At 39.3% G+C, this 26033-nt stretch overlaps 1 protein-coding gene across 11 annotated transcripts in view; it reads left to right on the top strand.

Annotated features, from left to right (window-relative positions):
• The window catches only part of PARD3 (par-3 family cell polarity regulator), a 601533-nt gene that overhangs the window by 279383 nt on the left and 296117 nt on the right, over positions 1–26033 (top strand). For all 11 annotated transcript variants that reach the window (XM_055428032.2, XM_055428014.2, XM_055428024.2 and 8 more), the window contains exon 5: positions 10223–10354. In XM_055428032.2, coding sequence (XP_055284007.1) covers positions 10223–10354 — 132 coding nt within the window. The remainder of the gene's footprint in view (positions 1–10222; positions 10355–26033) is intronic.

Here is a 26033-nt window from a genome sequence, read left to right as displayed (position 1 = left end):
CATGGGAGTGGGTTGCCATTTCCTTCTCTAGGGGATCTTCTCGACCCAGGAATCAAACCCAGGTCTCCTGAATTGCAGACAGATTGTTTACCGACTGAGCTATGAGGGAAGCCCTTTAAATTAATAAACTTTATTACTTATTGCTGATTAGTGCTGACAGTTCTTACATTCCTTTTAATTGCTTAACAGAAAGTTTAGAAGAGATAAAAATGATGTTCTGTATTTTTCAAAAATATACTTGTGGAAATGCTTTACCCAAGGAAACAATTTCACAATTAAGGGGAAAGCTTTACCGGTACTAAATTGTATTAATAGATGGTCCCTGAGAACTTTTCACAAAATGACTCAGTTGTTCTGCTAATCCACTCAGTCCATTGAACTTATGATTATAAACAGAAAAATGTAAGAAGGAGCTGAAAATATTTACCTTGTCACATCAATTATATATGGTGCCTATTTTAGTAAGTTCTTTGGATATACATTGCTTTAAAATTAAGGTAAAATATTTTCAGATTTTAGCACCCTTTTTTACTATAATATATGCTTTAAAATCAAGGTAAAATATTTAGATAGGTAACCCTAAGAGATTCACATTGCACATTTAGGTGTTATGTAACAGCAGATATTTTGGATTCAGATGGCCACTCTGAACTGTTTTCCTCTCGCTCCCTCACCTCCTTGCATCTGTTCCCTTCTTCCCTCGCTGTTTGCTCCTGATGCAAAATGCGATTGTTACTTGCAATTTTAGTTTGAGATATGAACATTTGGTGTTATGTGTTTTTGAAAGAAAATGAAATGTAGATGGGTATTTTGTACCTTCAAAATAAAAACAAGTAGCACTTTCTAAAATGTTTGAAAATTGTTTCAGATTCAAATTTGTTTTGCAGAGTCAAACAAGTGCTGCTTGTCATCTTTATTGTATTAATTGTTTGGAAAATGAGCCAGGCTCCTCAATAGGATCTGACTCACAGCATTTGCATCCTGTTTTTTTCTTACACACTTGCTCTTGGTGGAATGAAGACGGTCAGAAGTGGTCAACCCGGCCTTACTGACTGTGGGGCGCACATGGCTGTAGGCCACCTAGGTGACCGTGTTGCCTTTTATGAAATACGGTGAAAGAAATGAGATGGGAGCTGCTGTAACTGCCGCTTCCCTGTTAGCTCTTTTCCTTTGTTCCTCAGAATCCAGATGGAGACAGCATCTTTGAAACTTGGGAAAATATTACATTTTCCTGTGCCTCTACTTTCTCCTCACTCCCTGATGCAAATTTTTATAGGATAAAGGAGCTAATCCCAACTGTATCAGACAAGAGACCATTGTATTTAAAACAGTTTTAAAACAAGCATTTTATTGCTCATGATTATTCTGAAGACTGTGTAGTATTTATCAATGAACCAACCGTTTCTAAGATAAATATATTTTGTGATTCAAGAACTTGGGTGGTACTTTCCCATGGGAGAGGGTCATTGTGTAAGAATGGCTGGATATCAGAATTATATCATTACTCAGGTAAACCACAATTCCTGCTTAGATTGAGTGGGAGAGCTTGGAAATGTCATCATGCAGAAACTGGGCACTGATGTGGGGAGGTAGAACCTTGGGAGCTGGTTAATCATCTTAATCTCCATACAGTATTCATCATAACTTCCCTGATCCCATTTCTTCTTTTAGACAGTGAGAGGTTCAGTTGGATGTTCTCTGCCTTTTCCTTGCAGCTTTTAAAATTCTGTTTCTAAAGTTTTTCATGGCATTCAAGTGGGTTAGGAACAGCTGGGGACATTGGTTTGAAGAAGGGGCCTGACTGAGACTGAGTTTCACTGATCTTTTGCTTTTCTTGGATTTCCTGGTCTGCTCCACAAGCAGATCTGGCCGCTTCAGGGAACTTTGTTGCTCCAGTGGTCACCTCTGGAAGCATTATGGCGTTCATAAGTAGATGTACCTCCATGAGAGATTTGAACACCCCCTTTAAGGTCAGGTTCTTTATGTTCATAGCCTGATGCACATCTGTGTTCCAGGGGTTATTTTTCTTACCTGATATCAAGACTGTTACCAAGCCCAGTTGTAAGTTATGAGATGAAACTATAGCATCAAGCTTCTGGTTTTGCAAATACACCACCCTGAAAGATTTGCTGTGTGACAGGAAACTTATTTGCAAAATTACTTTTAATTCTCAGATGTGTTCTTCCATATTGGAGAGTTCCAATGTGATTTTTTTGTTTTTTGGCATATTTAACAATCCTCAGTGTCCCACTGATCTAAATACAATTTTACAACCTATAAACTATTGCACATGTATCATAAAGGCTAGAAAAGATATGAGTTATAGTTCAGAATTTAAGGCCAGAATGAGTTTTGAGAACTGTTTATAGTACTTTTAACATTTCAAGGAAAAAAAAAGAAAAACTGATGAAATTTGATGTGCCTGCTAGGAGATATTACTTTATACCTTAATTTAAAAATTGGCTTATATCAATTAATATTTTCAATTTTTTCTTTGTTTTACTAGCTCCTGTTCAATACTTAAACTCAATTTATCAGAAAATTAAAATAGTTGACAATAAAATAGTTGTGAAATTTGAGCTAAAGACATACTAATACAGTTTTGGCATTCAAAATCTTTAGATTTTGACTGTTTAAGTTTAAAATTTTAAATAAGTTACAGTGTAAAGTGTAATTAGTATCTCTTGTTGCAAATTCTACCACATTTTAGTAGACTATATCATTTATAAATAGGTATATAATCTACTGCTAGACAAAATTTTTTTTTGACAAAAATAGCACGAATTTTGAATTTCCTTTTTGTCTTGTCATAGTTCTGCTCAGAAGTAGGAACAGATTTTAAACATATATCCTTTTCTTTGTCTCTTCTACCCCTCTCATTAATAATGTTTAAGACTGTGAAAGATGGCAATTATCAAAATGGAAAGGAAGATGTATACATATGTGTACCAGTATTTATGCTCATTTAGAGATGGGAATTACTGCTAATATGGAAATGATTGCTTGACCTACCAGAGTTTCAAATAATGCTTTTCAGTTCATTACACTTGAAAATAGTTGCGTGCCTAATGTGTGTGTGTGGACTGCAAGGAGATCCAACCAGTTCATTCTAAAGGAGATCAATCCTGGGTGTTCATTGGAGGGACTGATGCTAAAGCTGAAATTCCAATACTTTGGCCACCTCATGCAACGAGTTGACTCACTGAAAAAGACCCTGATGCTGGGAAAGATTGGGGGCGGAAGGAGAAGGGGATGACAGAGAATGAGATGGCTGGATGGCATCACCGACTGGATGGACATGAGTTTGAGTGAACTGCGGGAGTTGGTGATGGACAGGGAGGCCTGGCGTGCTGTGATTCATGGGGTCACAAAGAGTTGGACACGACTGAGCAACTGAACTGAACTGAACTGAATATGTGTGTGTGTGCTAAGTCGCTTCAGTCATGTCCAGTTCTTTGCAACTCTGTGGACTGTAGCTTGCCAGGCTCCTCTGTCCATGGGATTCTCCAGGCAAGAATACTGGAATGGTTTGCCATTCCCTTCTCCAGGGGATCTTCCTGAACCAGGGTTTGAACTTGTATCTCCTGTGTCTCCTGCATTGGCAGACAGATTTTTTTACCCTTGAGCCACCAGGGAAGCCCTCAAAAAGTGCCTTAATAGGCATGCAGTTGGTTTAAGCTGATAGGGTCTGCCAAACTTTCTGACTTCATTTACAAGTTGGTTGTTGAACCTATGTTTTTGTGTGTGTGTGAGTCACTTTATTTATCCTCACCCTCTCTCTCCTCCTGACCACCCCCCTGCACTCTTATTTATATCTGTGAAGTGGTATGAAGGTCAGAACAGTACACTGAAAGCAATCCTGTTTACAGACCATTTTATGGTTATCTTTAAACGTTAACTTTGCTGTTGCTTCCAAGGTCATGCTCTGGTGTAGCCATCAAGAGGCACAAAAGATAAACTGTGACCCAGAAGGGGACTGGGTCTGCCACATTAACTTGACAGTATTACTATTGAAGATTTTAGCAAGCTTGCTGCAGTTAAAAAAAAATAGTCTAAGCTATAACTACTCATTTCACTTCAGCCTCATAATCTCAGGTTAGACATCCTGAAAAGAATTTCCTTTGTTTTCTGTCTGTTTTTTCTTGGGGAAATGATAAAATGGAAAATTGAATTCTCTTGGACCACAGTTGCAGAGTTCAAAAATATTGTAAATTTAAAATCTTAAAACAACACAGGAATATTCAAAACCATAGGATTCATAGAGGGTGTAAAAATAAAATCTATATGCGTTGGGTGTTTAGTGTTTCAAAATGTGGAACAATTCCTAATGATTTTTTAAAAGACATTTGGAATTTTTGTTTTCAGATAAAGTGGAAATAGAATTGAGTTTCCTGTGCTAACTTAGAAATATCCATTACTTCTATAATGCTCATGAAATTTTCCTTTATTTCTGCAGTAGGGATGTAGGTCTGCCAGGAAATCTGACCATCAGCTAAATAGCTGTTTCTGAGAGATAAAGTCTGGAAGCTGCAGCTTATTATGCCAGGAATAAGCCTCTGTCCCAAGGCATTGGGTGGGTTCTGTGTGATTTCTTTTTATTGAATTGTAATTGGCTCAGGAAGAGGGGAGAGGGAACAGCTACTTAGCTTACCCTGGATGAGATTTACTCCATACCCAGGGTACTGCTACCAGGGAGCAGCAAATTAATATGCATTTCTCAGCCTGGGTGGCTTTTTGACACCTGATGATGTGGCAGTACATTTAGATGATAAGGAAAATCCCTGATCACAGCAGGAACATCTGGGTTTTTCTGGCAAGAGGGCAAGTTTCCTACCTTGTGAAGAAGCTTAAGTGGCTATTTGGTCCAGTCTCTTCTAATTTAACAGAAGAGTAATTCCTTATGGTATTTTTCTTATATAATCTTTTAGATATAAAGTTGTGGCTTTAATAATTTTTTGCTGTTTGCAAATTTAGTACTTATTAGGGCTTTCTATTGGTCTGTTGGTCTATTTCTACTAATATATTGGTCCTACTGCTATAATTTTATAAGTCTCAAGAAAAAGATTTCATGTTTTACTTTAAGTTTACCAATATACAGAATTGAGACATTAATTTGATCATAGAATAAAATAAATTTAAAAGCCCATTCTCCAACTTATTATAAATTCAGTGTGAAAATATCAATGACTAACATTTTGGTTGGTTTATTTTTTTCTTTAGGTTATGGTATATAAGTTTTGCAAATAAATTCAAAAAATATTTTTGACTTTCATGTAGTTAGCTATAGTTTGGCCCATGGAAAATGTAGTCTTGCAAAGACATAGTTAAGGGTACCATAATTTTAAAATCATTTACACTGGAAAAAATATTTTCAAATTGAAAATAGAACACACTGTATACCTTTCATTTGAAAATGGTGACTGTCCATGCATATATTGTAGAAAATACAAGTAGAAACACATAGTGTGCTGTTAGGTTTAAGTATGTGCTTACATCATTGAATATGAATCACAGCTTAATAGAACTATAAAGTGTTTGTACTTGATCCAGACTTCAGGCAGGATTTTGAGGAAGAACGTTGCTGAAATGTCAGTAGCATGAGATGGTGCAGTCGACAAAATAATAGATAATGTAGAGTAACAATTGGTAACATATTTTAGAAATTCTTCACTTACCTGGTGATGACTAAGGTGACTGACTATAACTGGACTTTTCATAAACATATTATGAGCTTATTAATGACTTTACCATATCAACATTGAATTAGGAAAAAATTTTTATGAGGATATAATGTTTTATTTTTCTTGCCATTTAAATGCTCAAAGTTGATTCTACTGATAGATCTTTTGATTTTTTTTTTAAGCCCTTATCTGCCTTAATACAATTCCTTTGTGGTAGCCTGCTGCATGAATTACGTGTCATAATTGACATAAATGGAGAAATGCCACACCACTTTTTAGATGCATTTGGAAATAATCATATTTTCCACAGACACTGTATACTGTAGTACTGCAGGTGTGACATAAAATTGAAACAGGCATCTAACAGTAGCATGCTGAAGTCCACGGGGTCGCAAAGTGTCGAATACGACTTAGCGGCTGATGACGGCAATACGTCTTTTAGTATAAATTTAAAAGTACAGTCTTTGTATTTCAGTGGAAGTGCATTTCCACTAAATTTTGTCATGATACCTTTATTTAAGCATTTCATTATCAATATGATTTTTATTTAAAAATTTTTTTCATTTTTCTTGAGTTGTTTCTGATGTTTTTCAAGATTATTTTATTAATTTCTTATTATGATTATTTGCTGAGCTGTGGCATGTGGGATCCTAGTTCCCCTACCAGAGATAGAACCTCTTCCCCTGCAGTGGAAGCATGGAGCCCTAACCATTGGGCTTCCAGGGAAGTCCCTCAATTTGATTTTTAAAACAACTGATAGAAATGTTCCTTTAAAATTATGGGATTCTGAAACCTCGTGAAAATAGGAAACATAATAAGTATTCCAGAAAAAGCCATCCACGTAGGTATAGGCCACTGAGCTAAGTGCTAGAGTTTAAAGGTGACTGGTGATCTTCTGCCCAGGTGTCACTGTGATCATGAAAATAGCCATTTTAAAAATTAACTAAATTATAAGTTAGAATTATAATTAGAAGTAAAATTGGAATATAGTGGTAACAAAGCGCATGACATTATTAATTCTGGTGAGAATCAGGGAATGCCTCTTAGAGAAAGCATGTTGGGAGCTGGGTGTTGAAGAGTGGTGAGAGTTTTTACAGAAGAAGCATTCCTGGGAGTCTAGACTCAGGAAGATCCTGATGGAGACGGGAGGCCTGTGGCACTGAAGGTCCCCAGCTCGGCCTCGTGTTTGTTCCAGGTGTGACGTGACCTGGAGGGCATTGTAGAAGAATCCTCTATGGCAGTTTGTTGGAGAGGATGATGATTGAGCAAGCCTCCAGTCTGAGGGCTGCTGTAATCGTTCAGATGAGAGGCACACTGATTCTGTATGAGGGTGATGGTCAAAATGTAAGATCTTGGCCGCAAACTCTGGATTCACAAGACCTAGCAACCGTGGGGATTAGGCAGAATGGAAAGAGGTGAACAGGCAGGAAAAGAGGTGAAAAACCCTTCTGTTTTTCAGAAGGGTGCCAGAATTGATATAGGAGTTGGGTTTCATTTTGATAGACTGATTTTGAGGTATCTTTGGGACATCCTGTTGGAAATTTAGATCATGAATTCAGAAAAAATATTTAGTGTTGGTGACCTGTGTATGGATACTTTCATGGGTTAGGATTTGAAGGGCTTCCCAGGTGGCGCCAGTGGTAAAGAACTTGCCTGCCAATGCAGGAGACTTAAGGACCATCCCTGGGTGGAGAAGATCCCCTGGAGGAGGGCATGGCAACCCACTCCAATAATTTTGCCTGGAGAATCCCATGGACAGAGGAGCCTGGCAGGCCGAGGTCCATGGGTTTGCAAAGAATCAGATACTACTGAAGTGACTTAGCATGTGTGCAGATTCTGAAACTGTACACTTTTGGGCTTGTTCAGGGAGATGGAGGTGAGTGGTCCATAGTAAGAGCTCACAGGAGCCATTTAAAAGATGAGGAATCTCCATCCTTATGGAGCTTCAAAAGAAATCAAAAGCACCAGCAGCTTTTTGGATTCTAGGCATCAAGAAGAGTGCTTTGTAGCATCTTGTCTCAACATTTTAAAGATATATTTTCCCCTTTGCAAGTGGTATTTCATCACGTCACATCACCCTGTTCATTGTCAACTTTTCACCTAACGGTTTTAGCATCCATTAATTATCTTTGCCTGAATGAATGATTTCATTAGGAGTTGAAAATGGTGATTTTTCTAATTCTATTAATTATTCCCTTATTATGTGCATTATTCTGCATGTTTTCTGAAAGGACAAGCTTTCATCCTTGACTGTTGGTTACTTTGAAATACCATCCCTACAGAAAAAGCAGGATATATTTTTTTAATGCTCTCTGATTGTTCATTTTCAAAGTAGAGAGTTGGTATAATAATACTTTCTAATGGTGGGAAATGAATAGCAAAACCAGGTCCCTAGTCAATGGTAGGAGCACAAGATCCTTGATGTAAAACTTATGCTTCTGTTTCTCCACCCTTCCATCTTTCTTCTCTTCATGGATCTTTTAGTTTCTGTCATTAATACGTTTATCTGCCTTTTATGATTTATTTGAATTTCTGGTCAGTAAGTTTAGGGACTACCATGTGAAACATAGATTTGCTTTGTTCTGAAGTAATTATGCTCAAGGAAGGGCTCTTAATATTTTGAGATACAGTGAACTTTAGTTTCTTCATTTGCTTGATTTAGACTTTGTCTTTCTTTCGACTTTGTCTGTGTCCTCTGCTTTACTGTACCCTTTCCACCTTCTTATAAGCAAGGTCAGTACTTCATCGTGGGCATGGAGCAGCAGCCTAATCTCACCAGCATTTTCCTTGTACTTGTGGTTGTAACTCATCACAACTTTGACCCATAGTAACCAGAAGTATACAGAGTTTTTCTAGTAAAAAGTAGTTGCTGCTAATGGTTAATTATACTATTGTGTTTTTAATGTTTACTTTCTGTAGTTTGGTTTTTAAAAGTTACAAAGTTTCACGCTACAGTTTATACAAGTAAATATTTATAGATTAAATTTATTTTTCAGAATTCACAATATTGGCATAGGTTCAGGATGACCAGTTCATTTTTAAGTTTTATCCTCTGATGGAACAGAAAACAGTATCCTGGTCTATTCTAAGGTCTATACAATCAATCCTATTATAGTACACTTTTTGTTTCTATGTGTGTGCTTGCTGCTAATGTGGTTTAAGTAATGAAGAATAAGAATCAGTCATGTGTATGAAGATTTTTACTGCCAGACTACGCTCAACAAAGTTTTTAAGGAAAATATTTGGGTATTTAACGTGGGACACTGATGTAAGTTAGCTGAAGTAAGGCTAACATTTTAAATTTGTTCTTTTAGAAGATACTTAGATTTAGCTATTGAACTGAAATGCTCAATTTTCCTACCTTATCCTAGCCTTCTCATTTCTTTTCAGAACATTGAGTTTAAGCCAAAGCTCTAAAGCCAAAGCAAGTTGTTATAAATTATTATTTGAAAGAAATACCTTGGCTGCTCTGGGGTATATTAAATAAATATTTATCAATCAAAGACATCTCATCTCAGGCATGTTGGGGTGAACAATTATGTGTCTATTATGTACCATGTGTTGGGATAGGCTGATTTTTTTCTTCTCTTACTATTTGAATTAATGTTTATAACTAGCTTGTGAAGGAGGTAACTGAAGAGCCCAGAGTCTTCAATCCCTTGCCCAAAATCATGAAACTATGAGGATGTAAATAGCAAATTCATTCATCTTCTCTGTTTTAAATGTTTTTGGTAAATTATAGAGAACATCTCACAACATTATTCTAAGATTGGAAAGAAGAAGAAAAGAGAAATGCCATGATTGAGTGATGATAAAAGTCTAGTATAAATGTATTTTCCTGCAGAGGTTGACCCCAGAGGAGGGCAGAGTGTGTTGTTCTGTCTACTGTGCTCCTACCTGTGTGGCCACCGTCATCAGACTCCCTTTCCCAGGCAGGTGACTGCATTTCCAAAGTCTAACCTGGAAGAAATGACCTCAGTCAGCTCTTTGGTATTCAGTTCAGTTCAGTTCAGTCGCTCAGTCGTGTCCGACTCTCCGCGACCCCATGAATCACAGCACGTCAGGCCTCCCTGTCCATCACCAACTCCCGGAGTACACTCAAACTCATGTCCACAGAGTCGGTGATGCCATCCAGCCATCTCATTCTCGGTTGTCCCCTTCTCCTCCCGCCCCCAACCTTTCCCAGCATCAGAGTCTTTTCCAGTGAATCAACTCGTCGCATGAGGTGGCCAAAGTATTGCAGTTTCAGCTTTAGCATCAGTCCCTCCAATGAACATCCAGGACTGATCTCCCTTAGAATGGACTGGTTGGATCTCCTTGCAGTATAAGGGACTCTCAAGAGTCTTCTCCAACACCACAGTTCAAAAGCATCGATTCTTCGGCGATCAGCCTTCTTCACAGTCCAACTCTCACATCAGGAGAAAACATTTAAAATATGTAGAATCATTTTTTTTTTCCTGCTACTTTAAAAAAACCAGGTGCATCATTAATTTTCAAAGTCTGGTTTTTTACAAGACACCTTTTTGTTTCTTTTTGAATAGAAAGATGAAAACTACAGAAGCCTCCCACGGGACACTAGTAACTGGTCTAACCAATTTCAGAGAGACAATGCTCGCTCATCTCTGAGTGCCAGTCATCCAATGGTGGACAAGTGGCTTGAGAAGCAAGAACAGGTAACACAAATGCATCCTTCTATACGTGTCGGTGGCATAATCTCCTGGCCCACACCCCAGGCATCTCCCTCCATCACAGTGATGCTTGGAGATAAGTGGTTAAATACCAGGCTCTGTATCTGAGTGTGACTAACATAAACGTAGACTGTTTTGCTGGTGGTCCCTGATCAAAGATTTCTGCTAAGCAGTTGCTGTAGATTCTCAAGAATTACAATAGAGCTTTTTAGGTTGTGAGGCACAGATATTTGGTATGAATAATGCAGTTTATAAGTAGACTTTCAAGGCCACCCATGGGGGACTTCCCTGGCAGTCCAGGGGTTAAGACTTCACCTTCCAATGCAGGGGTGCAGGTTTGACCCCTGGTTGGGGAGCTGAGATCCCACATGCCTCACAGCCAAAAAAACAAAACATAATAAAACAGAAGCAATATTGTAACAAATTTAATAAAAACTTTAAAAATGGTCTATATAAAAAAGGGGGGCTTAAAAAAAGTCACCCATGGGTTCCCCTCTCTATTGAGAGGCAATAAAGTCGAAAGATCTGAAGGGATGAAATAAAAATTTCTGTTATCCCTGACTTCACTTTATGGGAGAAATAGACATTCTAGTATTGTTTCAGCAATTGTCAGGTCTGGGGACTTGTCCTTTCACAAAAGACCAGGACCTGTTGTAGGCATCTGTGTTTTCGCAGTTGCTTAGTTCACTCTGCAGGGTAGCCACCTCCAATTCATAAAATCAAATATTGGTCACCACTCAGCATACATAATGGCTTCCTATCTTAGGAAGGGGACTGTTTACCATTTGTATGAAAACTAACAGGTTTTCTGCTAAGTTTTGATGTATAAACAAATTCTTGCAGTGTCATTTTAAAAAAAAGTGTTAATTGCTTATTGTTAGTCACAGTGATTTCTGTATAGTTGGAACCCCAGTGTTTTCTCTGTAGTTTTAATAGTATTGATACTAAAAATCTGTGTATTTGGTTCCCGCATCACTTATTTTCTTTGAAAAGTTTGTATGGATCACAAACTAGGTGAGTACTCAGTGACAGAATGCTTTGTTGTGTATTTGTTTCAGTAATTTCTAAAATTATTGATAATGTGGTTGCCTGGATACTAGAATAAGCTGTTTTTCAATTTAGATTAATGATATCAGTGGAAGGAAACCCTATTCTACTGAATTCATCTCAGTTTATTTTTTCAGTATAATCTCTTAAAATAGTTCAATGTATGTGAGGTATTTGAACAATAAAATATGACAGTTTGCCTTTGATACCTGCAATGGTATGCTTTTTATTCTTTAGTAAGGAGCATAAAACTTTGTGTGATGGAAAATTTTTTAAATAATTAAAAAGCCATTGAAGTTCTAGTAGGAAGAACAAGTGATAAAAACAAGTGAAAAACCAGTGGTAATGAAATAGTAATACCAATTAGAAGGTCCATGAGATTATCACTTTGAAGTAAAGTTTTTTTTATTGTTTACTTTTTATTTGGAAAATAAAGTAGTACAATAAATTATAAAGACAGTACAGAGTTCTGATGCACACTTCACATGGCTTAGTGATAACAGCTAACATAAACAACCACATTATCAAAAAGTTGAAACAACACTGTTAACTAAACTATTATTTGATTTCTACCAGTTTTTACTTGCATTGTTTTGATGTATGTGTGTTAGTCGCTCAGTCATGTCCGACTCTTTGTGACCCCATGGACTATAGCCCATCAGTGTCCTCTGTTGCCATTTCCTTCTCCAGGGATTTTGATGTATAGATTTATGAAAAAAATTTTTATTGGAGTGTAGTTACTTTACAGTGTTAGTTTCTACTGGACAGCAAAGTGAATCAGCTGTACATATACATCAGTTCAGTTCAGTTCAGTCGCTCAGTCGTGTCTGACTCTTTGCGACCCCGTGAATCACAGCACGCCAGGCCTCCCTGTCCATCACCAACTCCCGCAGTTCACTCAAACTCATGTCCATCGAGTCAGTGATGCCATCCAGCCATCTCATTCTCTGTCATCCCCTTCTCCTCCCGCCCCCAATCCCTCCCAGCATCAGAGTCTTTTCCAGTGAGTCAACTCGTTGCATGAGGTGGCCAAAGTATTGGAGTTTCAGCTTTAGCATCAGTCCTTCCAGTGAACACCCAGGATTGATCTCCTTTAGAATGGACTGGTTGCATACATTCCCTCTTTTGTGGATTTCCTTCTCATTTAGGTCACCATACTGTGTTGAGTAGAGTTCCCTGTGCTATACAGTCAGCTCTCACTGAAGTAACTTTTTAAAATGAAGATGGTTTAGCTGGGCCTGGGATCAGACTGGCAGCTACCTGCTGTTCACCTTGTATGGTATTTGGGCGCTTGGTCACCTTGTCTGCTGCTGCTACTGCTAAGTCACTTCAGTCGTGTCCGACTCTGTGTGACCCCATAGACGGAAGCCCACCAGGCTCTCCCGACCTTGGGATTCTCCAGGCAAGAACCAATGGAGAGGGTTGCCATTTCCTTCGTCTACCCCTCAGTTTATTCACATAGCAAATGAGTTTATCATCGAACCTGCCTCATCAGTGATGTAATACCTGCTGAGGGTTTAGAGTCATGCCTGGTACCCAGAAAGACTCACTGTGTCTTAGTGTATTTGTTGGAAAAACATTGGGTGTGAATACAGAACATCCGGATTGCGTGATAAGGAAGCACTCCTTGCTCCTGTAACAAGAAGTCTGGGGGAAGGGTAGAGGGGGCTTCATTTTTGGCCCGGTGGCCTCCCTCAAGGCCTGGGGTCCCCAGCTTTTCTGGGAGTCTCCCGAGGTCTCCACTAGTCTTTTCCTGCCTGATTCAGACCATCACATCCTTGCAGAGGAAGGGGGCCATTCCCTGTTCTTCACTGTGGCTCACTTGAAAACAGATAAACTTTTCCTGCCAGCTTGCCTGTTTCCTCACCCACCAGATGCCCTCCGTGTTTTGTTGTTCAGAATCGCATGACTTACCTGCCCATTCTAAATCAAAGGCAGTAAAGTACCTGTTGGTTTAGACTAATCAAACTTGACCTCCTAGAACTGGGGGTGGAAATGGGGGTTTACCTTTCCTGAAACACAGTTGCTCGTCACTAAACACAACTACACAGACACACAGACACAATCAGGGCTCTGTTTAGGCAAAAGTTGCTGAATCTGATTGGTTTTTTTTTGCAAGATTCAGAGAAAAAAATTGGCAGCCCAGAGTTTCTAAAATATGATACATTTAATTATTTCCTAAAATATAACTTTGTCTTACTGTTGTGATTGTAGGCCTGTAAAGAAAGTAACCGGGAGTTGGTGATGGACAGGGAGGCCTGGTGTGCTGTGATTCATGGGGTCGCAGAGAGTCGGACACGACTGAGTGACTGAACTGAAAGAAAGTAAAATAGTTTTTCTTTGTAATTTTAGAGTTTCTTTTTAAGTAAAAGGGATTCATTGAGAAGCCACACAAACACCTCCCCCCACCGCAAATAAGCCTTGCTTTGTTGAAGTTATCTAAAGTATTTGTTCTATGATAAAAAAGTTTTTTTAAAAAAGTACTTTTTTAGTCTAGGTAGCCCACTGTAGATGACATTAGCTAATTGCTAATTGATTCCTGAGCCCACAACATCTTTTTCCTTAGCTTAAGAAATGATGATTCATTCATTAAATTTAGTGGTTTACCATCAGCTGGATAATTGACCAACCTGAAAACTACTTAACTAGACAGGAAGAGCAAAAACAAAATTCATATTAAAACTTTGGCTTAAGGTAAGCACAGTTGTTTGGATAGAAGAGGACAAATAAGTTATGCTGGATACACTGGAAATCTAGTCAGCCATTCTCATTTAATTGTGGATTTATTCATTTAACTGTTCCCATGAGTCATCTGACTTTAATGGCCTGATGCCTTGTCTGTGGCTTTTTCTTTTTCCTGCCTTAATTTTTGCCATTAAAAATAAAGTAAAGAAGTGGCATCAGGTAGATAAAAGAATGTTTCATATGGTTTAAAAAAAAGTCAGCCCTTGCCTTTAGGATTTGAGATCACAAGGGTGGAACTGATATCTTCTCTTAGTTAAGCCATGTCCTAAAGAGGTCGAGAGAGTTCCAGATTTTATATGTCTGCAGTGGTTTTGTTTTTGCTCTATTTCCTACTAGAGTCCTTGCCTCTCATTATCTCTGTTTTTTCAAGGCAATTATGCCCATATCAGCCATGCCAATGGGAATAAACAGTAGGGATGAAAAGGACAAAGGAGGGTGTGAGTGCTGAGCTAGCAGGCACATCTGGAAGCTGAGGTGCTTTCCCTTTTGTGGATGGATCCTACATAAGAGGGCTACTGAATCTTCCTTCCCTCTGAGTGTTGCTGAGTTACACCTCTGTCACCAGAGGTAGGTGGTATACTGAACTCTGACCCAGGAAGCACTTGGAGTCAAACTTAACATGATTGTGGAATCATGACTGACTCACTTTGCTCAGAATAGCCTGTAGCTGCATCCTATATCAAGATCATCTCAGAAGGTAGGACTGAGCATCCTTCAAACGCAACCTTTTCTTAACCTCAGTCATTTGACTTCCTTCTTCTGAGAGTACTCAGAGGAAGCACAGAGGATTTGAAGACTAAATCAGTTTTTGTTGTGTTGCCTTAAGTTCTCCTGGGACTTCCCTGGTGGTCCAGTATCTAGGTCTCTGAGCTTTCCCTGCAGGGGGCATTAGATGGAACCCTGGTGGGGGCACTAAGATCCCACATGCCATGCAGTCAACAAGTTTTATAAAAATAATAAAATTAGGTCTTAAATAAATAAAGTATAAAAAAAAATTCTCCTGCTTTAAAAATTTTGATTCTAAGATCTAAGTAATAAAAAAACGCAACAAAGTCCTTAGTTTTGATGTGTGGCTATGTTTTAAGAAATCTGAATTTCTTTTTATGATTACCACTTCCCTGACTCTGCATGGACTATAATATTGGCAGATAATAGATCATAAGCTGCCTTTGTTCTTATATCCCCATGGTTTATTGCAGCTAATAAATTCCGCAAAAGAGGAGGCAGGATCTTTACAATATGTGATTGGGAGAATTTGGGACCAGAACTGTAGAGGGACCTTAAGGGAAATTTAAGCTAATTGGGAGCCTGCCATTTTCACTACCTTGTCTGGGTGAACAGGCCTGAAGCCAATTAACAGAAAGAGTGGTGAGGTGGAAGGCACATTCCAGCCACCACTTATGCTGTGTTACAGGGGACGACTGCCCTGACCTTTAGAGAAAAGTCCATGCTTTAAGGTTTTTTCCATCAAGCAAAAACTTCATCTAATTGGCAGGTCATACTGAGGGAGGCAGACTCAGGGAAAGCCTTAAATGTGTGGTGATGGGGAGATTCAGACTTGACATTGAGTGCGCTGCTCCTGCCCTGCTGGAGCCTGTGAGGCTGTGAGTTTCAGAAGCACTGACCTGCATTTTTCCTTCCTATTTTGTGTACTTCTGTCACTGTCTCCAGACGTGATGCTTTTGCTCCAGGTGTTTTCATGTCGACAGGACATTTCTGACTTTTGATCACTTCTTCCTTCTGAAATGAAGGTGGCTAATCCAGGGAGGGATAGTTTTGTTTTTATGTCAGCCTGTGTTTGTTGAGTCGCAGAGATTATAATGAGAAAATAATTGACTGTTAAATAGAAAACAGATGTAATAAAATAATGCAGAGAATGAATGTTTATCATTGGTCTTATTCGCAAAAAAAAAAAGTCCAACATTGTCTGCTTATCCTGATGCTTTTTAAAGTTTTGAAATATTTACGTATTATGACTACTACTCACGTGCTATACAGTGAGTATATTCACAAATCATAGAAAAGATAAGTTACTATGAAAGGGTTTCATTTTTATTTTTCGTTATAATTTGTTTAAGGCCAAATTTTTGAAGATCTGGGGCAGAAGTAAATTTTAAAAATTGGAGCCTGGGGACTTCCCTGGTGGTCCAGTGTCTTAAGACTCCCAATGCAGGCGGCCTGGCTTCCATTCCTGATCAGGGAACTAGATCTCACATACTGCATCTAAGAGTTCTAATGCTCTAACTAGACCCAGTGCAGCCAAATAAATGAATAAAATAAATAGGTAAAAATAAGTATTAAAAAATAAAAGTTAGAATCTGTTTTGGATGTGAATAAGCAGTGTGTGAAGAAACATTTTTAGAATGGATACATGTATAGGTTTGGCTGGGTACCTTCACTGTTCACCTGAAACTGCCACAACATTGTTAATCGGCTACAAATACAAAATAAAATAAAAAGCTTTATTTAGAAAAAAAAAAGAGAAACTTTTAAGCTTATCCAGATTTTTATACGGGATAGTTTAAAGAATGAGTAAGTCGGTCAGTAATTCCTCACAGTCCTAGGTCTTGCCTGTTTCGCCTGGTGTGATGAATGACAGAGGCCAAGGGTCACGCCATGGGCCCTGTCTGCACACCTCTCTTTGTGGCTGATTTTTCTTTCGTCTACCTGCACAGGGACAGATCCTCATTCTTTCTCAAGTGCTTAAAAGCCTTTTCTAAACGGGGAAGAAAAAAAAATCTTTCAATGACACTTAGAACCATCCAGATGACATAAATAAGTTGTTTTCCAGAATATGAACTGATCATACTTTCTTAATGACAAAATTAGGAGGTGGTTTCCTCAGAAGCCTGATTACAACAGCTGCAAACCCATCACTGAAATGACTGCAGGGTCATCCAGGAATCATGATGGAAATTCTAACTGGGGAACTGGCCGGACTTTGTGGTCTCTGCCGACATTAACGGAACAGGAGGTGTTAGGGTCTGGTGCTGCCAGATAGTAATTAGAAAGTGTTTTGTTTGTCATTTCTTTAGCAGATAGGCACTGAGGAACCAAAAGACTGGATTGTCTGGTTAAAAATAATCGAAGGTCCTTGCCGCCCAATTCTCAAATTCTACAGTTTTCTATTAAAAGGTAGCGGATCTATTAATATTATTTCCTAGTTGGCAAAGTATGGCAGAACTTGTGCAGAAGCAAGTATAATTGCGTTCCCCTCTAGCAGCAGCAAATGTAGAAACAAGAAACATTGATCGCTTTAAAATTAACTTTAGTTTTCATTATAAAATGCCAGAGAGTTTCTTCATAGCAGAAACCTGTCATGTTCACAATAACACCAAAAATAAAACCCAAACAACCTCTGAAGTGAGGTGTCATGTCTCTTAGATATGCCAAGAGCAGATTATCTTGGACTTCGATAACGGGGTGCCTACCATAATAAGACATGTCTTTACATTAGTTAAGGTTTAAAACATGATTAAAGTGACCTCTGTGTGCATGACGCATGTTATTTCTCATAAACCCTACATGTATTATCAAAGAACTGTGGACTTATAGCATCAAATACAAAATCAGGACTGGAAGGCAAGGGGCTGGTGGACATTTTTCCAAGAAGGGCACACATGTTTCCCGGGGAGCCTTGCCAAAACATGCAGGGCCACTTTCGTGAGAGTGATAAGCTGCATTTTACCCTTATCTAAATTCGTAATTCACTGGCGTGGCCTTGACTGGGTTGTGTAAACTCTGCAAACTTCATTTTCACTACAGACAAAATGGGGTAATTAATGCCCACTGTTGGCGTGTGTGCAGATGAGGCAAGGGAACACGTACCAGAACTCAGATTCAGCTTTTGGTGCATCGTGGGCACTTGCTTGGTGCTGCTTTCCTGACTTAATTTTGGGGGAGAATGGGTTTAATGGTTACACCTTACTTAACTCTCTTTAGTTTTGAGTCACTGAAATGTTATTTTCTCCTAGCATATTAGGTGTACCACTTGGTGTGCTGGGCTGGTTCGTTTTCATCCCTGGTGTATTCTAATGCCCTCATCCTCCTTCCAGAATTGGATTCTTGCTTCCATGACGTCTTATCAGAATTAGAATACAAGTTAATCATTTTAAATCATCTCTGGTTCTTCTCTGAAGAACCTAGTCTGACGTAAGAATGACATTAGTGTTAATCTCTGTGTCTGTGTCTATGTTTTATATTCCCTTCTGTTTTTGGCAAACACGTGTGGTTGTGATATGATTAGACCTAAGGATACCGTTTAAGAATGCTAAGTGTCTTACGAGGGCTTCTGCTTGGCCACTTTCTAAGCATCTGGGTCCCTTTGTGAATGGAAGACACTCTGGAGGCATAGTGCTGCTCATTGGTTGTTGGAGTGTTGGGTTGGGGGTAGTGCGGTTTAATGGGAACTAGTCAATTCTCTTGTTCCTTTATGACTGGCCCTTTTTATTGCTTCTTTGGCCTATGGAGCTAAAAGCCTGGGAGCAGCAGGGAAGTGCGTCTGAAATTCTACTGAGTGAAAAATCTTTGGTGGTGTGTGGATTAACCTTCACGGGGTGTCTGTTAGTAGCTGATGATTTTCTTGCCTGTGAATATAGCTGCTATAACTCGATGTTTAGAGCTTGTGCTGTGGATAAAGGCACATTTTCTTTTTTAGCTACGACCCTCAGGTGCCTTTTCATATATTCATTGCAGGCAGTCTTCAAGATTTTTGTTGTGAGCTGCACGATTAAATATGACTATGAAAAGAATACAGGTTTTCTCCTCTCTCTTCTACATTCACTTAGCAATGAACTGCTCTCTTTTAAAGACATTTGGTGAAGAAATTGCATTAAAATCTTTAGCTTACAGTATGTTGTCTTCACTGCCCTTGTCCTGCAGCCTGCCCATAGCAAGTGAATCCCTCATAAGCCGTTTTAAATTTGGGGGTTTTGTGATCTGGGTAGGTATAGTTTTTCAAAGTCAGTCTCATACAGGCTTTTTCCAGCTACCTTCAACAGGATTCTGGAATGGTCCTGAAAAAAATGGCTATTTTTAAACACTAAAGCATTTTGCTCAATGGTTGTATGTTCTTTTCTCCCACTGAGGCCTCGGTATATGTGCCCTATAGTATTTTCATTGGGTCTGTGTATTTGTGAGCTATTTGTTCCTTCAGTTTTCCCCTCCTTTCTTTCTCTTTCTGCTCTTAGGCTGAAGGAGGTTGTTGATCAGTTTTCTTCAATATCTGAAAAGATTTTAAAGAAAATACTGAACATAACATGTAGTTTCCATAATATAAAGGACTTCCCTGTAGCTCAAACGATAAAGAATCTGCCTGCAATGCAGGAGACCAGGGTTCTATCCCTGGGTTGGGAAGATCCCCTGGCGAAGGGAGTGGCAAGTCACTCCAGTATTCTTGCCTGGAGAATCCCATGGACAGAGGATCCTGTCGGGCTACAGTCTGTGGGGTTGCAAATTGTTGGACATGACTGAGAGACTAACACACATTTCCATAATTTAACCTCGGAGAAGGCAATGGCAAGCCACTCCAGTACTCTTGCCTAGAAAATCCCATGGATGGAGGAGCCTGGTAGGCTGCAGTCCGTGGAGTCGCTAAGGGTCGGACACGACTGAGCGACTTCACTTTCACTTTTCACTTTCACACATTGGAGAAGGAAATGGCAACCCACTCCAGTGTTCTTGCCTGGAGAATCCCAGGGACGGGGAGCCTGGTGGGCTTCCGTCTGTGGGGTCACGCAGAGTCGGACACGACTGAAGTGACTTAGCAGCAGCATTGCAAGGGAGAGGGGTTTGGAGTGGGCTTTTGGGTTTTGCTTCATGTTTTTATAGAAATACGTACTCCTTTGCAATAAGAACATATTACCTGTAATACTTTACTTTTATTTTTAGCAAATCAAGCTTCATAAGATTGAAAGATGGAGTAATGTTTTCTCTCTTTTTATTAAGCAAATACTATAATTACCAAATTATAAGATAAAATGACAATGTGGATATTTATCAGAATCAAGTTAAAACTTTTGAGAAGCAGAGTGTTTCTTCCTGCCTGCTGTACTCCTTCACTTCTCTGAAGTCATTCTTGTGTTCTCTGGTTCCTCCTGTTCCCAGCACTGTGTTTACACACCTACCTTGGCGTGTGCTGCCACCTCCCTCATACCTGGAGGAAATGTCCCTAAGGCCAGCAGCCCTCACCTCTGCTTTGTCTGCTGTGCCTGCTCCATCATAGGACTTTGCCTTTGTATTTATTTCTTCTCTATGCAGCCCTGAGTGTGTGTATGTGTGTGTCTCCGCACTCGGTCTTCTAGTCAACAGCTGTAGGCTCCCCACTGCAGTATTCTTGGGCTTCCCTGGTGGCTCAGACAGTAAAGAATCCGCCTGCAATGCAGGAGACCTGGGTTTGATTCCTGGGCTGGGAAGATCCCCTGGAGGAGAGCATGGCAACCCACTCCAGTGTTCTTGGTTGGAGATTCCCACGAATAGAGGAGTCTGGCGGGCTACAGTCCATGGGGTCACAAATAGTCAGACATGACTGAGCGACTAAACACAGCACATAGGCTTCATTAACACTGACCCTCTCCCACAAGCTCTTGTCTCCTGGTTGCCCTGCCAATTCACAGACTCAGTTCCTTCCTTCCTTTTTTTTTTTTTTTAATTGTGGTAAAAGTCACATAATATAAAACATACTGTTTTAACCATATTTAATTGTGTAGTTCAGTGGCACTAAGTCCATTCACATTGTTGTACAACTCTCACCATCATCCATCTCCTGAAGTTTTTACCTTCCTAAACTGAAGCTCTGTCCTCATTAAGCAGTAAGTCCCCTTCCCCACAACCCCACCCCCACCACCTGGCCTCTGGCGTCTCCTGATGTACTTTCTGACCATGAATTTGACTATTCTAGGTACCTTGGAGAAGGAAATGGCAACCCACTCCAGTGTTCTTGCCTGGAGAATCCCAGGGACGGTGGAGCCTAGTCCGCTGCCGTCTATGGGGTCGCATAGAGTCGGACACGACTGAAGCGACTTAGCAGTAGCAGCAGGTACCTTGTATAAGTGGAATAAAACAGCATTCATCTGCCCCTTCTGTATGTTGGAATGCATTTTTAAGATTAACTTAACATACGTCCTACAAACAGATTGCACCTTCTCCCCCCTGCTAACCCCCACTCCTGCCCCCGCTGCGGCCGTGTTATAGAGTAGGCCCTCACCAGCCGTCTGTCTCCTACATGACAGTGTACATGCATCAATCCCAGTCTCCCAACCCATCTCACACCACCCTCCTTGGTGTCCACAGGTTTGTTCTTTATGGTCTTTATCTTTCATGTATCCAGCCCCTTGCCTCCCTCCCCTCTACCCCTCACTTGAAGGAGGGGCACATTCCTGCAGACTCAGGCTATTGTCTCTTCTTGCATCAGCCTTTTCTTTATTACACTTACGAATTTGAATTTATCTTTGTTTATGTCTGTTTCCATGCACCAAAATGGCACAGGCATCATCCTGGTTACTATTTGTTTGTAGCTCTGACTCATCCCCCATGTGTTTTTGAGTGAATAAGTGTTTTGAGAAGTTTGAAGGAGAATGTCCATAATGATTTTACTTTTCCTGATACCAGCTATTGCAGGTTGATTCTCTGTTGGGTGGACTAGATGGGCTGTTTTTATGCCATATCATATGATCCTGTCATTTTTATTAGTTACCAGCTAAAAACTGCAGATTATAGGTAAAGCAAAGAAAACCTGTTAAATATTAAGACATGTACATAAGTCAACCTTATGCACATGGTCATACTTCTGAGTCATCAATGTTTGGCTATATCCTTGCTTGTTTTGCAAGGGAGGCAAGTTTTACACCAAAAACCAGGTCTGATGGAGAGCTTGGTCTTCGTCATTTACAGACTTATTTAATGACTTCTTACCTTTCCCTGAGAGTGTCTTGTAACTAATCGTGGTGTTAAAAGGTGAGCCCGAGCAGTCTGTTACCAGCAGTGTCTCTGCATCCTTATAATTTTTGCTATATCACAGGTCACAGTTGCTCTGGGAAAGACATTTCAGGCTTTTAAAGCATTCTAGAGAACATCATGATCGTAGAAGGTGCAAGCTGCTGGGACTTAGTTAAGGCAGGCATTAGTGGGACATAAAAAAAGAGCCCCGTAAAATATTGCTTACGTTCCAACATAGTCTCGATTCTATTAGCTCTAGAGTTTTTAATTACTTGAATATTTAAAATATTTAATTATTAGAAAATGTGAAATTCCTCTGTGGTTGTAGCTAAAGCGACAGATTAATTTTCCATTTAATTGGAAAACAGTATTTGAACAAGTTGTTTGATTATATTTAATATTTTATAAGCAAATGAGTTGAGTGTAATATAGTCTCTCCTGAATATATCATATCATATATTTTGTTTGTTTCAGAGCTGTTTTCTTGCTGCTTAAAAATTGTTTTTCAGAGAATTCTGAGGTTTGTCTTGTCATTAGAATGAATATGAATTACAATTATTACTCTTGGACCCCAGGCTAGCAAAAATTTTATTTTCTTTTAGGGACAAATTTTCTTATTCTGGGAACATTGGAGTTTCATATTTACATGTTCAGTGTATAACATGTGGATATTATAAATTCTGAGTTACCATTAGCATTTTAGATCTAGAATATAGATTTTTGATATTATTTTCTTCATCTAATTCTGAGTAACATTTCTCTTTTTATACACGGATAGTTCATATAAAATTGAATTTTAGAAATTATTTTCAAAAAGAGATGTGATGTCCTTTATTTCTTATGGAACTGAACAAAAAGTTTTTTAGTAAAATGAACTGATTCTTATAGAAAGATAACACACACAGTCTGTAGAGAATTTTTAAAAAGAAATTAATACTAATAGGTGTCCCTGTTTATTCCTATAATACTCTGGGCTCATGGGATATCTAGTGAGATGAGTGATGAGAATTATGGGGTCTTCTCTGTTATCCTGAAAAATAGTATACACGTTGGACTATATGGGGATTAATTTGATAATATGATTTCTTTTTTTTAATAAAAAAGTTAGGATATGTTATTTAAGTTTTGCAAAGGTGATATATTCATAGTCCACAAATCAAATGTTGCACATGGTTATTACAAAATACTGCCTTCCAGTGTCCAGCTCTCCTTCCTTTATGTAGTCACTGTTACTGGGTTCTTATGGATCCTTTCACATCAGTCAGTCAGTTCAGTCACTCAGTCGTGTCCGACTCTTTGCGACCCCATGAATCACAGCACGCCAGGCCTCCCTGTCCATCACCAACTCCCGGAGTTCACTCAAACCCACCTCCATCGAGTCGGTGATGCCATCCAGCCATCTCATTCTCTGTCGTCCCCTTCTCCTCCCACCCCCAGTCCCTCCCAGCATCAGGGTCTTTTCCAGTGAGTCAACTCGACGCATGAGGTGGCCAAAGTATTGGAGTTTCAGCTTTAGCATCAGTCCTTCCAATGAACACCCAGGACTGATCTCCTTGAGAATGGACTGGTTGGATCTCCTTGCAGTCCAAGGGACTCTCAAGAGTCTTCTCCAGCACCACAGTTCAAAAGCATCAATTCTTCGGCGATCAGCTTTCTTCACAGTCCAACTCTCACATCCACACATGACCACTGGAAAAACCATAGCTTTGACTAGATGGACCTTGGTTGTCAAAGTAATGTCTCTGCTTTTTAATATGCTATCTAGGTTGGTCATAACTTTCCTTCCAAGGAGTAAGTGTCTTTTAATTTCATGGCTACAATCAACATCCATAGTGATTTTGGAGCCCCCAAAAATAAAGTCTGACACTGTTTCCACTGTTTCCCATCTATTATTCTTTTCTAAGCTAACATATATAAAAAAGAAAATATATTCTTTTTTCACATTTATGCATAAATACTATCCATCATCTTCTGAGCTTTGACTTCTCTGCTGAGAATGACTGGGCAATCTTTCTTTATATTGAAACACAGTGTCTGTTTATGAAACAGTTTAGTAATTTTCCTTTGTACAGATGGGACATTGTCTGCTGATGAGCACTCTGCTGTTCACTGGGCTTTGCACCCCAATGAATAACCTTTGTCCTTAAGCTACTTGGCATTGACTGTCTAGTGGATAGATACCTAAAATTGAAATTGTACATTTGTGGGTTTGTACAAGAGTATCTACATATGTAACTTGATGGATGTTTCCATACCAACCTCAGTAGATATTGGACCAGCTTATACTCCCATCAGCAATGCCCAGGAGACCCCCTGCACTCTGTCATGTTACCTTACAACATGAGGTTCTGTGAAATCTGTTCAGCTGATGAGATGTGCCTTTAAAATTCCTCCCTTTCCGTGCTCTCTAGAACAGAAGAGTGTCGACTCAGTTGGCAGCACATGAGCTGAGAGTGGGCTTCCTTTCATCTTCAGGAGAGCATGTCACTCAATCCCTGTCTTCCTGGAAGGAAAAGGAAGCCTTAGGGGTAGGGGTCGAGGTTCTTATTATTCCTTCACAGACAAAAGACACAGTAGTATTAGTTTTTTTTTTTTTTATTCTTTCCATTCTATTCTATTTGTTTTTTGGCCATGCTGTGTGGCATGTGGGATCTTAGTTCCCTGAGCAGGGATCAAACCAACACCACTTGCATTGGAAGCATGGAGTCTTAACTACTGGACTGCCAGGGAAGTCCAGTAGTATTAGTTTTGATGGTAGTGTTTCTGTTTTGGGTGGGTCTTCCTGCTGCTCTTTCACTGACATCCCAGTGCTTTTTCCTTTACTCCGGCACTGCCAGCTGCCTGGACCTTCTTTGGTCTCCAGATTCATGTTGTTCTTCCATCGTTGGCTTTTTCAACATGCTGGTTGACTCTCCCTTCCTCTGTTCCTAACTCCTCTCCTCTGGTCAGAACTAGGAGAGCTCCACCTCTGGAGAGGTCCTGACACCTGCCTCCCGTGACCCATTATCCTATCCCCTTGTTTCTGGCCAAACCAAAAGAAGGTGCACCCAGCAACTGCTGATTCCCTTTCTTCCCAACATAGCAATTATGTTTAGCATAGCATAGCATCAGGCTTCATTTTAAATGTTTCTTTTTCTTTTAATGAGAGCATGCCTGTATTTGTTGCTCTGGGTTCTGTTTTTGAGGGAGGCATGCCTTAACTTCTGGTGGCATGAAATCTCTTTCACAACCTTTGCATCGAAACACAACTTTACTTTCATTGAATGTACTTATAGTTGTAAAGGGCTACCTATTTGTAATTTTTGTATCTAAACAGTGCTTCTTGTGAAATGTTTTTGTAGCAAACATTTTGATAAAAAATATACCATTCCTTAGATAGTATATCTTTCCTTACATTGAATGTTTAAGTTTTCAAGAATCTCTTCTAGATTAAGTTGGGAAAAATTTGAAGGGAGGGCAAGGAAAGTTAGACTATATCAGCAGAAATCTAGGCTTTTGGACTTAATTCCTGTTTTAAGTCCCTGGAGGAACTAATTTTCCTGAGAACTTTGTATTTAATCATAAACAGACCTGACTCAGTAATACTTTCATGAAGTTTTGGCTGAGAGTTTGGCATTAATGTCCTGAACTCATAGAAAGAGAAACATATTTCTGTGGATTGGCCAAGAAAAATAGGTCTCAATTCAAATAAAAATAATGTTTGTTATTTTAAAAAGATTTTTCCACTGAGTTATGTGTTAAACTTTTGCTAATTTAGTTGTCTAATATTGGACATGACTTAGGCAGCAATTTGATATGCGTTCTGTGGCTCGATATAATGACTATTTGAGTTTTTACAATTTTGCTCTTGAGTAGGAGTTAAGTTGAATTAGGGTATACATAATTATTTAATTAACTTTTATTATTTATTTTGTAGATTTTTATAAAAAGATAAATC

The sequence above is a fragment of the Moschus berezovskii genome, chromosome 15 (assembly GCF_049115385.1).
Source record: "Moschus berezovskii isolate FMDL1 chromosome 15, NW_MosBer_1.0, whole genome shotgun sequence".
NCBI lineage: Eukaryota > Metazoa > Chordata > Mammalia > Artiodactyla > Moschidae > Moschus > Moschus berezovskii.
Note: the sequence above shows the minus strand (reverse complement) of the source record. Positions and strands in the feature narration are given on the sequence as shown.